At 39.1% G+C, this 14600-nt stretch overlaps 1 protein-coding gene across 5 annotated transcripts in view; it reads left to right on the forward strand.

Moving 5' to 3' along the window:
* The window catches only part of PTPRT (protein tyrosine phosphatase receptor type T), a 707111-nt gene that overhangs the window by 241669 nt on the left and 450842 nt on the right, over nucleotides 1-14600 (forward strand). For all 5 annotated transcript variants that reach the window (XM_034787359.1, XM_034787363.1, XM_034787360.1 and 2 more), the window contains exon 3: nucleotides 14215-14486. In XM_034787359.1, the coding sequence (XP_034643250.1) occupies nucleotides 14215-14486 (272 nt within the window). The remainder of the gene's footprint in view (nucleotides 1-14214; nucleotides 14487-14600) is intronic.

Genomic DNA, 14600 nt, shown 5'->3' on the forward strand with positions numbered 1-14600 from the left:
AAGTGGGCTGTAGTCCACGAAAGCTTATGCTCTAATAAATTTGTTAGTCTCTAAGGTGCCACAAGTACTCCTGTTCTTCTTTTTGCGGATACAGACTAACACGGCTGTTACTCTAAAACAAGGGGATAGACCATGGATCTGAAAGGCTACAAATTTAAAGCTAGCTAAAGAAAATACTTTTTCATGGCACATACATAACCCCTTTGGAATTTATTGCTCCCAGTTTTCACTGATTAAATGTAGGTAGCAGGATTCAAGAAAGTAATAGACATGTATGTAGATAGCAATTGGATATATGAATGATAATGGATTTATATGATCATTTACAACTGAATAGATTTTTAAAAAATGATAAAAAAGTTAAGGGATATAAATTAATATTTTTAAGGGCTTAAGCCTATTGCTAAATGATTGATTGTTGTTAGCGGGGAAAAAACAAACACGATGGCAACATTGGCTTAGTCTCTTATTTTTAAAAAAAGTGATTTTCCTTATCAGGATGAGGAATTGGTAGCACTGATCAGAGCTGGTAAATATGTGAGCAAGTACTAAGGAAGCGTCTTCCTCTCATGATTTTGCAATGCAAGTAGCCCTGGCCTTAGGGTTACCATATTTTAATTTAAAAAAATGAGGACACTCCACGGGGCCCCAGCCCTGCCCCAACTCCGCCCCTTCCCCAAAGTCCCCGCCCCAACTCTGCCCCCTCCCCTGAACGCTCTGCCCCCCTGCGAATCAAATGTTCGCAGGAAGCCTGAAACAGGGAGGCAGCAGGTAAGCTGGGGCTGGGGCGGGGCGCGGTGCGGCCCAGTCCAGTCTGGCCCCCCCGGCCGAGCGGCTCCCTCCAGTGGCCGGCCAGCCCAGGCCAAGAGGCTCTGGCCCCTGCATCTCCCACCCGGCTCGGCTCGGGCCCTGGGGTGCTGGTCCTGGTTCCGGTTGAGCGGCTCTGGTCTGCCCTGGCCCCAGCGGCTCCGGCCCCCGGCCGAGCAACACGACCCCTCCCTCCCTATTTTCCCGGACATGTCCGGCTTTTTGGGATTTCCTCCCAGATGGGGATTTGAGGCCCAAAAAGCCAGACATGTCCGGGAAAATCCGGATGTATGGTAACCCTACCTGGCCTGCTTTAGCCTCTGCTTTTGCGGCCCTGGGTTGCTTCTCTGAAGAATTTGCTAGTCATGTCATGTTGTGAGGTGGCTTGTTCTACAGACTACTAAAGGTGATGGATGAGAGCTCTGTCTTCCTTGAGCCAAATGCTGTTCTCTCTTACGCTGTTGTAAATTCAGAAAGCACAACTGACTTCAAGGGCGACTGAGATAATGCTTTGGCCCACTTTCGCTTTAACGGAGCTCAGCAGAGTTGAGACCCTGATTTGGACACTTTGATGTATAGCACCCCCTCTTCATTTTGAATTTTGGGCCTTTGTGCTGTTCTGTTTAATGTGGTAAAATATCAGTGACCCATAGCTGCAAAATCTGAATCAGATTTAAGAGGTAAAATCTGTTTCCTTTTATGAGACTTGGCCTGCTATAGTTTCCTTTTGCCATGTTTAATACGCTTTCCTGTCACAAACATAAAAGGTAAGAATTCATCCAGTATTTTGTATAAACCGTATAAAGTGCTCCAGTATAAGACAGATTTGAGCATTTTGCAAGGGTAAGTGGACTCATAAATGTAACTCCTCAAAATAGCAACAAATATGTAAAAATACCTGAGAAATCTGCAATTTTATCATTAAAGTACTCATTCCATTTTAGTCTGACTTTCTAAAGGAGGTCCAATATGTTGACAAGAACTTGGGAACTGAACAAATTGCAGTCCGGCTGTTGTATTTTCCACTGTCACAGGATCTTAAACAAATATAAGGTAAAATTTGCACCACAATCCACCTCTGGTAGGCATCCTCTATCACTAATGGCTACTTTTGAGGTATTCCTGTACTTCAGAGTACAAATTATTACAACCTTTATGGATAGTGTCAGGTCTAATATAGCTGCACAACTTCAGTTTTGAATTTGTTTTTATTAAATGTAAAGTCAGTAATAAGGTAACCATGTTTTCCTGGAACTTTGGGAGGAGAGAGAAATTCTAAGAAACACAGTTTGCTCAACAACTAAACATTCCAGTGCACTATCTGACACACCAGCATTGTAGAAAATTCTTCTAGTGAACAAGAACTTAAAACTGAATTTGAGTACGAATTGCTTATAAACAGTGAATCTTAATAGACTTATTTTCATCATTTAAGTTGTGGAAAATGAAAAAGGGAAGCTCAACAAAACAGTGAGCATAGATTTTTAAAATCAACTTTAACCTCGAAGTATTAAAATAGATTAAGTAATTTGTTTCTTTAACCAAAATTAACAGTGCCTTTAAAGGCCACTTTTTATTAACTAATTCTTTATAGTTAATGATTTGTCATATAAACTGGATGTTACTATAGCATCTTATCTTTATATTGAGCTCACCACAGCACTATTTGAGTATTTTGATCTCAAATGTCCTAAAATTTTCACAGTCCATATTCTGCTGGGTATGTACACAAAGCAATCACTTCACCAACCACTGAAATGCTGCCACTTGTGCTGTCAGCTGGTGTTTTCCACCATGGCACTACACAACAGTTTAGGGCAGGTAATACAGATAACCAAAGGAAATAAGTCACTCTTTTGAATCATCTTTCCAACTAAACATCCAAAAACTTACACATAATTATTATGGAGCTATGGATTGTCAGAAGCTGTGAAAGGAGACTGAGTCAATACTTATCCATCTCACTTGTGTCAGCCTACCTTTTATGGCCCAGGTTCAACAAAGCACTTAAATGTGCTAAGCATGTGAATAGCCCACTGACTTTAATGGAACTTGTAATGTCTCTAAAGTTAAGTGTGTGCTTATACGTGTAAGTTTTTTGCAGGATGAGGGCCACAGTTCCAATATTTTGTTTGCTTGATGGTTTCATCACCTGGACAATATTTAAATGTAGTTTTTGTTGTGTGAATTTTAAAAAAAACTATTTAGGCAGCATAAAATATTAAGAAAGTGATTGATAAGGCAAATAACTGTTTACCTACTGGGATCAAATAGCAACAAAACTGCTCAGGACTTTCATGGTTCAGTATGCACTTTATCCTTTTTTAAAGCACCACTAATCTATAAGCTACTAAGCTGTTCTGGTCTATTGGGTAGAAGGAGACTATGTTTTTTTATAATAAGGATACTTTACCTGATAGATTGGAATAGGTCCTTGGCTAATGAAGACATTAGTCTATTATGTAAGCCTCTCTTTAGCACTATATTTATCAATCTGAAGTAAAGACAGTCAAAGTACAGTTCCTTCGTGACCAGGGTACCATTAACTGCACTTAGTGAGTGCAGCAGAGCTTTATTTAAAAGTTCTTCATTGCTGAGATCGGTAGAATTATTGGTCATTCCAGCTACCCATTGGAGCTCTTTCAGTAAACCCCATTCTTATTGCTGTGGTATAGAGGAGAGACTTGCAGTGAAGAGAGAGGGAGAAGATAAGGACTAGATATATCTGGTGCCTATGGAAACCTTAGCATATGCTGAGTGGTAGCCAGTACTATTAGCTATTTGAGTATTGGAACTATTCAGAGAATCGTAGGACTGGAAGGGACCTTGAGAGGTCTTCTAATTCAGCCCCCTGCACTCAAGGCAGGACTTAGTATTATTGAACCCTCTTCTGAGACTTGTTGGGCTGTAAACTTTGTTTTGCAAATCAAGGAATATGTGTGAGGTGGTGAGTGGGAGGAAGAGTGTTGTCCAAACAAATATTATTCTCAGACATGCTCAGATGCATTAGATCATTTATATGGACAAAGAAGGCAATCCTGTACATGGGCATGCATTCCTGTTGTTGGACAGGGTTGATATGTGCTGATTAGTGACTCACATTGGCTCTGAACCTGCACTGCTGAAGTCAGGGTGGAATTTTTTCATTGACTTTGAGTCAGATATTGTTCAAATTGAAGTCCGACATCCTTGCAGATACTCAGCACCTTTCAGGATTTTGTGTGGTGCAAGTGACATTCACCCCTCGACAGAGGGCCATCACAAGCCATTTTGGGGAGTTTATGAATAGTTGTGGGCTGGCCCTCTCTTCAGCGGTGAACTAAACCCTATATGAATAGATCATCTGCATGAATCCTAATGGAAGCTACACATGTACATTGAGATGAGGCCATTAGTGACATCCTAGGGTATTCACTGAATGGTAGCACACATCAGAGGGCAAGCTCTTCCAGTGCTGAATATCCTAGCTACTTTGCTTCTGCCATCTTTAACTAGGCACCAGAGCTTGCCCACGTGCTTCCTGTTGATATTTCTGCCTTTAAACTTCACTTTTATTTTCTTTAGAGCTACCCTTCAATGTCACTGATAAAATTATTACCATGTTAGACCTTGATATTACACATTTGCCTTACACCACAAATGTCAACCAATAGTGCTGTCTATCCTAGGTAAATACTACTGGAAACACAATCTCTAGTATTGCCTGGATGTTGTAACAGTAAAAGATAAATACTTTTCACTTGAGGATTTCCACACAACTCGCATTTTATTTTAGTAAGGCTCAGAACTCTCTCCATGTGAGGTAGAGCCACAGCTCCATTGTATAGATAAGAAAACTAGGCTATAGAAATGTAGGGCCTGATCCAGACAGGCCTCACGTTGTCAAGTGTGTCTTAGAGCAGAAAAGCAAGGAAATGTTTTGGAGCACACATCACATAAACCACTTCTTCCAGAAAATCTGTCAATCAAAAAGTGAGTCCGGGTCTCCAGGCTGCAAGTCCTGTGCCTCAACCACACCATTCTGTCATTAAGAATGCCCATGATTTCGTGCTTTTGGAATGGATAATACCTACTTTATATTGTCATTGACAATGCTTGGTGTTCCCTTTGGTCACAGTAAGTCATTCCCATCTGTGGAAAGCCTTTGAGAACATCCACATGCTGGATCACAGGAAATCTGTCAAACTGACTTATCTGAATACTCATCCTCTTTTGTGTCCCATTGTACACTTCTAGCTAGTGACAGTAATGCTTGTTCTTTCTGTCTGGTTATTCTTGCCCATGGTGCCGACAGACCCCCTGCACTAGACATTATTTAGTTCAAGACTTAGTGAAGGGAAACTATCAGTTGGGTGGAAACCATTGAAAGATGCTGATAATCTAACAGTATCTGCGGGCCACCATTATCCAACCCTTGGAAACCATTTAAAAAAAGGAGTATAGTTTAATAATACCTGTGATTTACCATTGTCTAGTCCTGGGATGTCATTGAAAATTTCTGCAGTCAGCTATTGCACAAGCAGCAGAATCTACTGAAAAAGTCTATGGCTCACAATTAGGAAACTGGGGGGAAATCTTCATTCCTAGTTCTGGGTATTGCATCCCATAATTCTTTGGGTTTTTATAAGGCAAGAAAGCTGCGGACATTCTCCCCCCCCCCCCCCCCCCCGCCCCCAAAGGACACTGGTGTGCAAACTGGAACTGGTACAAATAGTTGTCTCTTTTTTTTATTTTTTGGCTAACAAATTATGAAATAATCCTTACTTTCTTCAAATATTTAGTTCAGATATCTGTATCATAGGGTTGGTAATTTAAGTAATATGGTATCAATTCCTGCTTCCTGATAGAATTTCTGGAACAGGAAAAAAATGAATAACACTTTTCATGGTATAAATTTACACAAGAATAATTGTTTTCTAAAATTATGATACTCCTTAAATTTCTTGTGTGACTATCTGGAAGTCATCCAAATGAATGAATATGACCCCATGAATCCAAATGAACTGAAGTTGCTGTTTATATGCATGGAAATGTTTGTGACTCTAGTTTTTTTACTACTTGACTAGTTCAATAAAATGCATGCTTGCCAAATAAAACACATGGGCCTGTTTTTGCCCTAACAATTGACAAGGGAATAGTAACTGTAAGAAATGTCTCAAATAACTTTAATTTCTATGTGCACACCTGTCTTCAGTCCCCTCAGCCAGAAGGGAGCAGATTTCTGAGGATATGCACAAAGGTGCACAAGTTCTAAACTGTTTTTTTACTACACCCTGCAGATTATTTTCATTATCCAATACCATGTGTCATCATGCTCACCATAGACTGTTTCTTAAATGACGATATTGTAACTGTGTGCCCTACTAAGATATGTGCAAACAGCATGGCATTTGAAGCACATACCTAAAAAGGTATGAGTATTTGCCTCAATAACCAGGGCAGATTAAAATACCTGTTTGGTTTGCTCTACTTTGGGGTAGAAGAAATGTACTGCAGTTCATACTTTCCTTCACTAGTGTTAACTTCCAGATCATGTCACAAGGTCAATTTGTTCCTCCAGACTTCTTTGTTAGAGGGAAAGAGTGGCTTAGTTTGGATGGTGGGAGAATTTTGATGGGAGGAGGCACAGGTGACATTTGAGTCCATACTGTTTATCGGGTGTATTGAGAGAAATTCGGGGCCCTACTCCTCCCATTTAATTTTATTTACACAGATGTGACCCATGTTTTGAGCTGAGGGCCACAGTACAGTTGTCCCCCTTTCTCCTCCCCTCTCATCATGGGCATTGGCCCAAGTTGTTGCTGTTCAATATTTTTACATATGCCCACATGTTGGGAGGAATGTTTTTCCGAATAACAACCTACATCCCTGTTTCCCTTAACCTTACTCTATTTTTCACATTATCCTCAGCCCCCACATTACAAGCCTGCCGCACTTTCTTGTGTAAAATTACCATCAAATTTTAGAACACACTTTCTCCTATACATATTCCCTTGCAAACCCCACACATGCATATTCATTCTCATCTGTTGATAGTGTTGTTATTCCCTATTAGAATATTTAAAATAACTATCTTTCCAAAAATATTTAACTTTCCTATCCAGTTGGACAAACATAGCTTCCCCCACCCCCCCACTTTCTGATCGGATTTGAAATTAGCATTGCTCTTTTTATACCCTACATGCACATCATTGATGCTAGTGCTGCAGACCTGTTGGCTACTGATGCAGGACAAAACGTTGTATATGTGTAGGTTCTATTTCAAGTGTTTTGTCTTTTAATTTCACATTGTGGTGTGCTTTTTTTGCTGTTTGAAATGGTTTGGGGCAAAATTCTGCCCGGGAGTGTGTGCATAGAGCTTCTGCTGGTGCTATTGGAAGGTACATTCATGTGTTCAGGGATTGAATTTGACCCTACAAAGAACATTAGCCATTGGATTATAACAACTTTAAGGTCAGACTTTGCAGTCAAGCAGTTTGACAGTGTTCCGTTTATTTTGCACTCATTCTTTAATGACGGCAATATTTTTCACTTCTAAACAGCGTGATTGTACAAAACCAGCAGTGAAATGGCATTAATGGAGGTCTTACTCTGGTGATCACGAGGGGCTGTCAGTGGCTCATTTCTTCAGCTGTCACTTGTCAGAACACACTCATGTAATCTTAATGAACAGTGTGCAAAGCCATTAAAAACTCAATTACTGCTTTCTTTTTACTGCAGACGTGAGAAAATGCAATCATAAAGTGCTGATGTGTAAACACAATAGCCACCATCTGCTACATAGTAGCATTTCAGCTCTGCAAAGAGGATATACGTTGCAGATGCATCAATAATAGGAGGCTTATCAAGGCATCATTATGCACCAAGGGGGGAATTTTTTTTGAATTTTATGGCCAGCTAGAGAGCACTTCATTGTTTAATTCACCAATTTTCAGTGGTATAGTTGTTAACTATGAAACAGTGTTCAGTGTTTATGTTCATTGTCATTCTAGTGGATTTTTTAAAAATCATTTCATTTACCACCTTCCTTTCCTACTTGTTCTTGACTGATCTGAATATAACAGATTCATTTTGTGATTTTTCAGGACACTAGCAGTAACAGTAATATATTGTTTAAGATAACCTGTTGATCAAAGAATACTAAATTAAGTTCAAGCTGGTTTAAGAAACACTCTTGAGTACGATAAGTATGAAGACATGTTCTTTTGCACCACACACAAAACTTTTTCTTGAGCTCTTGGTGTACAGTTCACACGCATTTTTTGTTGCTGTCTTAAGATGTTTAATTTCCCACAAGAAAGTAGAAAACTGGGAGTGTGGGTGGGTATGATTTTTATTTTTCACAACCAAATATACAGTGGTCAAGTTAAAAAAACAAAACAAACACTTGCCAGTTTTACCAAAGATTACTACCATTTTTAGCTATGGTTTTTATAGCTGTTGCTGTATGTCTTTCAATGATTTGTTGAACAATGTGGCTTGTATGTTCTACATGTTAGTTCCTTCTATGTTTCTCTGACCTCTGATCAGTGTCATGTCTCCTAACGATGGATGAGCCCAAGTCACGAAGCTTGAATCCAGGTTTAAACTTCCCCAAATATAGGATTGTTTGAGTGGGATTTTCAAAGGGATTCAGCATTGGCTTCATTCTGCTCTCATTTCAGTCAATGAGAGATTTACTCTCAGGGTGGATATGATTTAAATCAAATTGATTTAAATCATGATTTAAATCACTACTCAGGAAGACTCAAATTAATCATGGATTTCTACATAAAAGTGCATTATTGTTGGTTGCTATAACCTTAATATATATTCGTCACAACTCAGAGATAGATGTAGGTTTCATTTTTAGAAGATACACACTATACATTTTTAAGTGATTTATTTTGAAAACTTTTCAGATTAGTTTTATAGCTATATCAGAAAATGAATGATTGTTTGGTTATTTCATTTACCAAAGATAATTGAAGCAGATATTTATGAAGCCATTGGGAGGTGGACTATCTCTAATTCAACAAGTTAATCTTTGCTATTTGGAGGATTTTCTTGCCATGCTGTATTAGGAGGAGAACATCACCAGACAGACATTTAAATTGTTTTATTTAACTAAAACAACAATGTTATGTATTCTGGATTTTTTTCTTCAACAGCAAACATATAATATTTTAATAAAACAAGCATATGAATTTTTGAATTTAGTCAAATGTTCAAGTTTTTAAAATCAGGTTTGTTTTTGTTAAAATTGTTTTTAACTAAAATAGTTAAATGAAATATTAAAAAAAAATTAAATCGGCTATGTCAGCCAGGTAAACACGAGAAACTTAAAATATTAGTTTCTGCAGCTAACTCAGTCATCTTTGCCTTCATTTTCCTATTTGTTCATAATCTGGAAAAGAAAAACAAGCTTTCCTGCTTTTTCAGGTCCCAAATGATTTCTCAATTTGGAATGAATTAGTCCAAAGGAAGAAAATATTCTTTCTACACCGGCAGAAGAAGCTGCTGCTGTTAAAAGTGAGATTATCACTTCAACAGTCTCTGAATCCAAGTGCTTAAGTGATTTCCACCAGTTCACTGGTATGACTTTCTTTAAAACATCATCAGCAAACGTATATTTCTTGAATGATTCACCCTTAGCTCTGAAGTTTATAATATTTGGCATTATGGAGGGATGATTGCTGGATGTCCATGGCATAGCCAACTCCTCTTCTTCAGCAGTTAAGGTTTGACCCTGGTACCGAGTATTGAGAATATTTGCAAGAAAATGAGCTGGAGATAGTGCTTGTCCCATTCATTTTTTTTTAAATGCTTGTAATTTAACTCTGTCATTGACTATTTCTCTTTTTAAGATCTCACTCAGTTCCTTCCAAATTTCAACAGCGTCAGCAATAAAATAGCTATTTCCCTGCACTTTGTTCAAGGCTACAGAAATAAGCTTCAGGGTACTCAGCATGTGTATAGCATTTCTCTTAAGCCCAATGTTGAGAACTTTGGCTGTGACAGTGCCATCTATTTTTTCATGATTTTTTTCACAAACTATCATCAAGTTAGGCCAATTCTTGATATACTGCTCAAAACAGTCCACTAATGAGTTCCATCACATGTCTTGTGGGAGAGTGAGCTTGGTTCCTCCCACTTTTTCTACAAAGTGGTTGTTATGGAAGTATTTTGCCATTTCAACAATATTAGCCTTTATTTCTGCAACACTGAAGTCTATAGGCTAGAAGGTGCATCAAATGAGCACTGCAACCGTATATTATTAGCTTGAGACTCTCTTCTAAATTTCTTCTCATCTTGGATACATTTGCAGCATTGTCTGTGACCAAGCTGCGTACTAGACATTTACTTTTTTTTCACAGTTTGTTATAGGTTTTACTGCTACTTTTTGTAAGTATTCTGCTGTGTGTGCATTTCCTGATGTGTCAATTGTTTCTGTAAGGAAGACATTCCCTTCTTCTGTCGTCACACAAGCACATACAACAGGAGCATTGTGGACATTGCTCCACCCATCAAGACTCAGCTTAACAATTTCATCCTCTAGATCTTTTGCATACTGCTCAATTTCTCTTTCATACACTTTATCCAGCAATTTGCCTGTGACATCTGCTCTGTTGGGTGGACTGTATCCTGGTTTTAATGACTGAACCATGTTAATGAAGCGTGGGTTCTCAATCATATGGAAAGAAGAGTTTGTTGCATAAACAAACCAGTCAATTTTTTCATCAATTACCTCTTTTTGTAATCTGCTGGTTCTTATCACAAACTTATCTATGGTTGTTTCTGGATGATGGAGATTTTTTTTTTCTTTTTGCTACAGGTGATATACTATGGCTATGTGACATACATGATGTGACTGAAACACTATCTTTGGCAGATAACTCTGAAACTATAGAAAACGATGGTGATCTTGAAGGTGGATAGTCTTCAGAATCCTGTATGTTGAGGATGGATTCTCCTAAACAAAATAAGCCAATGCAGTTATTTAATTATTATTACCATATTGCTCATTTAGTATTACTCATTGCATTCACTGACACTCAGTACAACTGTAAAAGTGAAATTGTAAAAGGAAGATCTGCCTATTTCAGCTATTTATTTTTTATCACAACTGCACCTAAAATGATAGTACCACAGAGTAACAACTATGTTTGTTGCTCAAACATGAGAATTTAAGAATAGTCCAGAAAGAAGACAGGCATAGTCCCTAAGAAAAGTATGAAATAAAAAAGTTTACCAACCTGAAGATCCTGCATGTTCAGACATGTTCCTTTCATCATTTTCAGCACAGCTTCCTCCTGAGAAAGAACACTTCTCATGATGTTGTTTCATTCGGGTAACCAAGCCTTGCATTTCTTTGTTGCACTGTTTTGCATTTTGCATGCATGCCTGTTTTACCCACAGGTAGACAACTTCATTAAAATATTCCCAAATTGGGTCTCTTTTATGGACTGCTGACATTATACGTTTTCCCTTCTAGTGAGAGAATGGTATGGTAGATCTCAAATCAATGAAGGCTACACTCAGAAAGACCTCAAGACTTCTAGAGTATGTTGCTCAATCAGTTTCACTTTTGTTACTACTGCCTGTCCCTCCCTTCTCACATTTATCTCCAGACTTCTGCTCCTTGTCCAGATCTATTCCGCCCCCAACAATCTTCTATTCTTTGAACTTTTTGAAACTTTGCACTTTTAGAGAGAGGTAAGGGATTGACTCTGTGTACACAAATTTGCTGAGGGACAATAGAGCTGAGGTCTGTTATTTCTCACCTCTATATATTGTTTGTTTATTTATTTGAAAACATTTTTTGCTGTTAACAAGCATGTTATCTCTGGAGACACAAATCCACAGTTTGAGAACTGTAAAACTAAGGATCTCTGATGGTATCTTCTAGACTGAGCACTGAATCCCATTGGGTAGATAGAAAGATTAACCTAAATAATCTGTACAGAAGCCCCTGGAACCCCATAAAATTGGGTCCCTAATCCATGAACTATTGGAACACATTTACAAAACTTTTCTTAAACATTACATGAATAGATTGTCTCATACTATAGAATTAGAATTTATAATCCCTATTTCATGATGAGATATCTTTGAGCTATAATGTATCTTAATTAAAACGATCTTTAGATAGGTTTTTTCCTCAAAAAGCATTTTATCAAAAAAATCCAATTTAAATAAAAAAATCCGATTTAAATAAAAAACATTTGATTTTTTTTAATTATGGATTTTTATCCAGCCTGTTTACTATTATATTTGGTGGGAGCAGAACTGGGTCAACAGTGAATGCTTTTTAAAATCCCAGCATTTGACCTTGTGCTTTGGCATGGTCTTCCTATTACAGAGAGGGATCCGCTGCAAAGTTTGGATTCAGATCTAAAGTTTCTGAAAGTCCAAGGGTGCTTGAATTTGAAGTTTTCTTGGGTAACATCCATTTCTATTTCTACCACCTTGAGATGTAGGTTAGAATGGCCCTGAAAGGATCTGCCTGTCAGTTTTTTCTTGTTGCTCAGTGCAGTTGTTTTCTCATCTTTACTTACATTGTGGCTGAATTTCCTAAAGTCCCAAGAGACTTTTTTTCCCCCTTTAGTATAAAAGACTTACTTCCTTCTGCATCTTTGCCTCTCTTGATCCTTTATTTAGAGAGAGAGAGAGAGAGAGGGCACGTATGAACATGGCGGGGGGGGGGGGGAAAGGATTTTGTGGGGGAATGCTGCCAGTGTCCGTTGATAAAAAATTATAGCATATGGCTGTTCACTGAGCAGATTTGATCAAAATGTTTATCTGGCGCATCTGGGTGTCTGTCACACTGCTGCAGCGTGGATTAGAAAGGAAAAGGGAACTTCTATAGGTTAGAACTGAAGTGAGCCTTTCCAAACTCAATCTTCTGTGAACTGCAAGAGGCCAGCAGAGAAATACATTTGTAGCATGACTTGGCAGCAGTATCGGAACTGAGAATGTCAAGAGGGTTGCGTTTGATTAAAAATTATCATGCCTGGCTGCTGAAACACAGAGATTTTTTTCCCTCCTCTCAATACTTTTTTTCCCCAATTTTCCTGCCTGTGCCCACACCGAAAGCCGATTCTTTGAATAGAATCGAACCAAATAACTCCCTTAACGGCTTTCTCATTGCTAATGTGTTTTGTCACCTTGATGCATCTGTGAAGAGACAAGTTTAAAACCAACGTGTCTCAAAATAAAATGCTTGGTGTAGCAAGCTGTGAGTTCCTCAACACCCACTGCTGTGGTTTATATAAGGTAAGCTCCAGGGTAAACAAACTCATGAATCCCTTCTAATCTTATACCACCTCCCACTCCAGGATTTTCACTCTGAATGCCACTTGTGTCCAGTTCCTCCCACAAGTGGTTTAATGGTCCTTATTGCATTGTTTCTAGCTGGGATGTCACTGTTACACTCACGCGTTTAATTCTGCTGGACTTTGGCAACTGGGGGTGCTGTTAATGCAGGGGAGTGTTTAGAGGCTTACTATACAGAGATGTTGGGTTGGATCTTGTGCTGGCGTAAGCTGGCACAGGTCTGCAACGGTGCTACACTGACTTATGGCAATTGGGGGCCTCACCCACTGCATCCCTTTATATTGGGCATGCCATAGGGGGAGCCAGGTATGCAAGGGTGTACACACATCGTGTAGGGCTGGTTACTACATGAATATGGCACTACCAAATTCATGGTCCATTCTGGTAAATTTCATGTTCATAGGATTTCAAAAATCTTAAATTTCACAGTTTCAGATATTTAAACCTGAAATTTCACAGTTCTGTAATGGGGGGGAGGTTCCGACCCAAAAGGAAGTTGTGGGGGGTTCGCAGGGCTATTGTAGGGGGGTCGTGGCATTGCCACCCTCACTTCTGTGCTGCTGCTGGCGGTGGCGCTGCTTTTAGAGCTGGGTGCCCAGCCAGCAGTGGCTGCTTTCCAGCAGCCCAGCTCTGAAGGCAGCGCAGAAGTAAGGGTGGCAATACCGTGACCCCCTTATAATTGCCAGATTTCATGGGGGAGTCCATATTTCATGGTCCATGATGAGTTTTTCATGGCCATGAATTTGGTAAATCTCTATACATGAAGCATGGAACAAAAAGATGTATGTTAATTTTAACTCGGAAGGAATATTTTCCTGCCCTGTTATATAAAATGAAATTGACAGAAGAAAATTCAAAAATAAGAACTTTTATAATACTCTGGTGTTAGCAGGCCCAAAATCTACTTGAATCTCTATCGGGTAAGTTTAATATCCATAAAATAGGAGGCTTCAGCTCCATGAAATGAACGTTTTGTTTTCTGACTGCTGCGGATCATGTAGAATCATTTACTTTTCTGTTACAATTGCTCTGAAAAACCCAAACCAAAAACCCTCTTCTCTTCCCTTCCCCTTTTCCCTTCTTTCTCTCTAGGTTCCTTCATGATGGTGAATAGCTCTGGACGGGCATCTGGGCAGAAAGCTCACTTGCTATTGCCCACCTTGAAGGAAAATGACACTCACTGCATCGACTTTCACTACTACCTGTCTAGCAGAGACCGCTCCAGCCCTGGCTCGTTGAATGTCTACGTGAAGGTTAACGGTGGACCACAGGGCAACCCCATCTGGAATGTGTCGGGGATTGTTACTGAAGGTTGGGTGAAGGCAGAGCTTGCCATCAGTACATTCTGGCCACACTTTTATCAGGTATGTTTTTGTAATATTTCCTCCACCAAAGATTTGCTCTGTTGCTCTGAGTTTGGGGCTGGGCTATTGTTAGTCAAGGAGGTCATGAATGTTAGTTCTGAAATAACAATACTT

This window comes from Trachemys scripta, chromosome 12 (assembly GCF_013100865.1).
Source record: "Trachemys scripta elegans isolate TJP31775 chromosome 12, CAS_Tse_1.0, whole genome shotgun sequence".
In the NCBI taxonomy this organism is placed as follows: Eukaryota; Metazoa; Chordata; order Testudines; family Emydidae; genus Trachemys; species Trachemys scripta.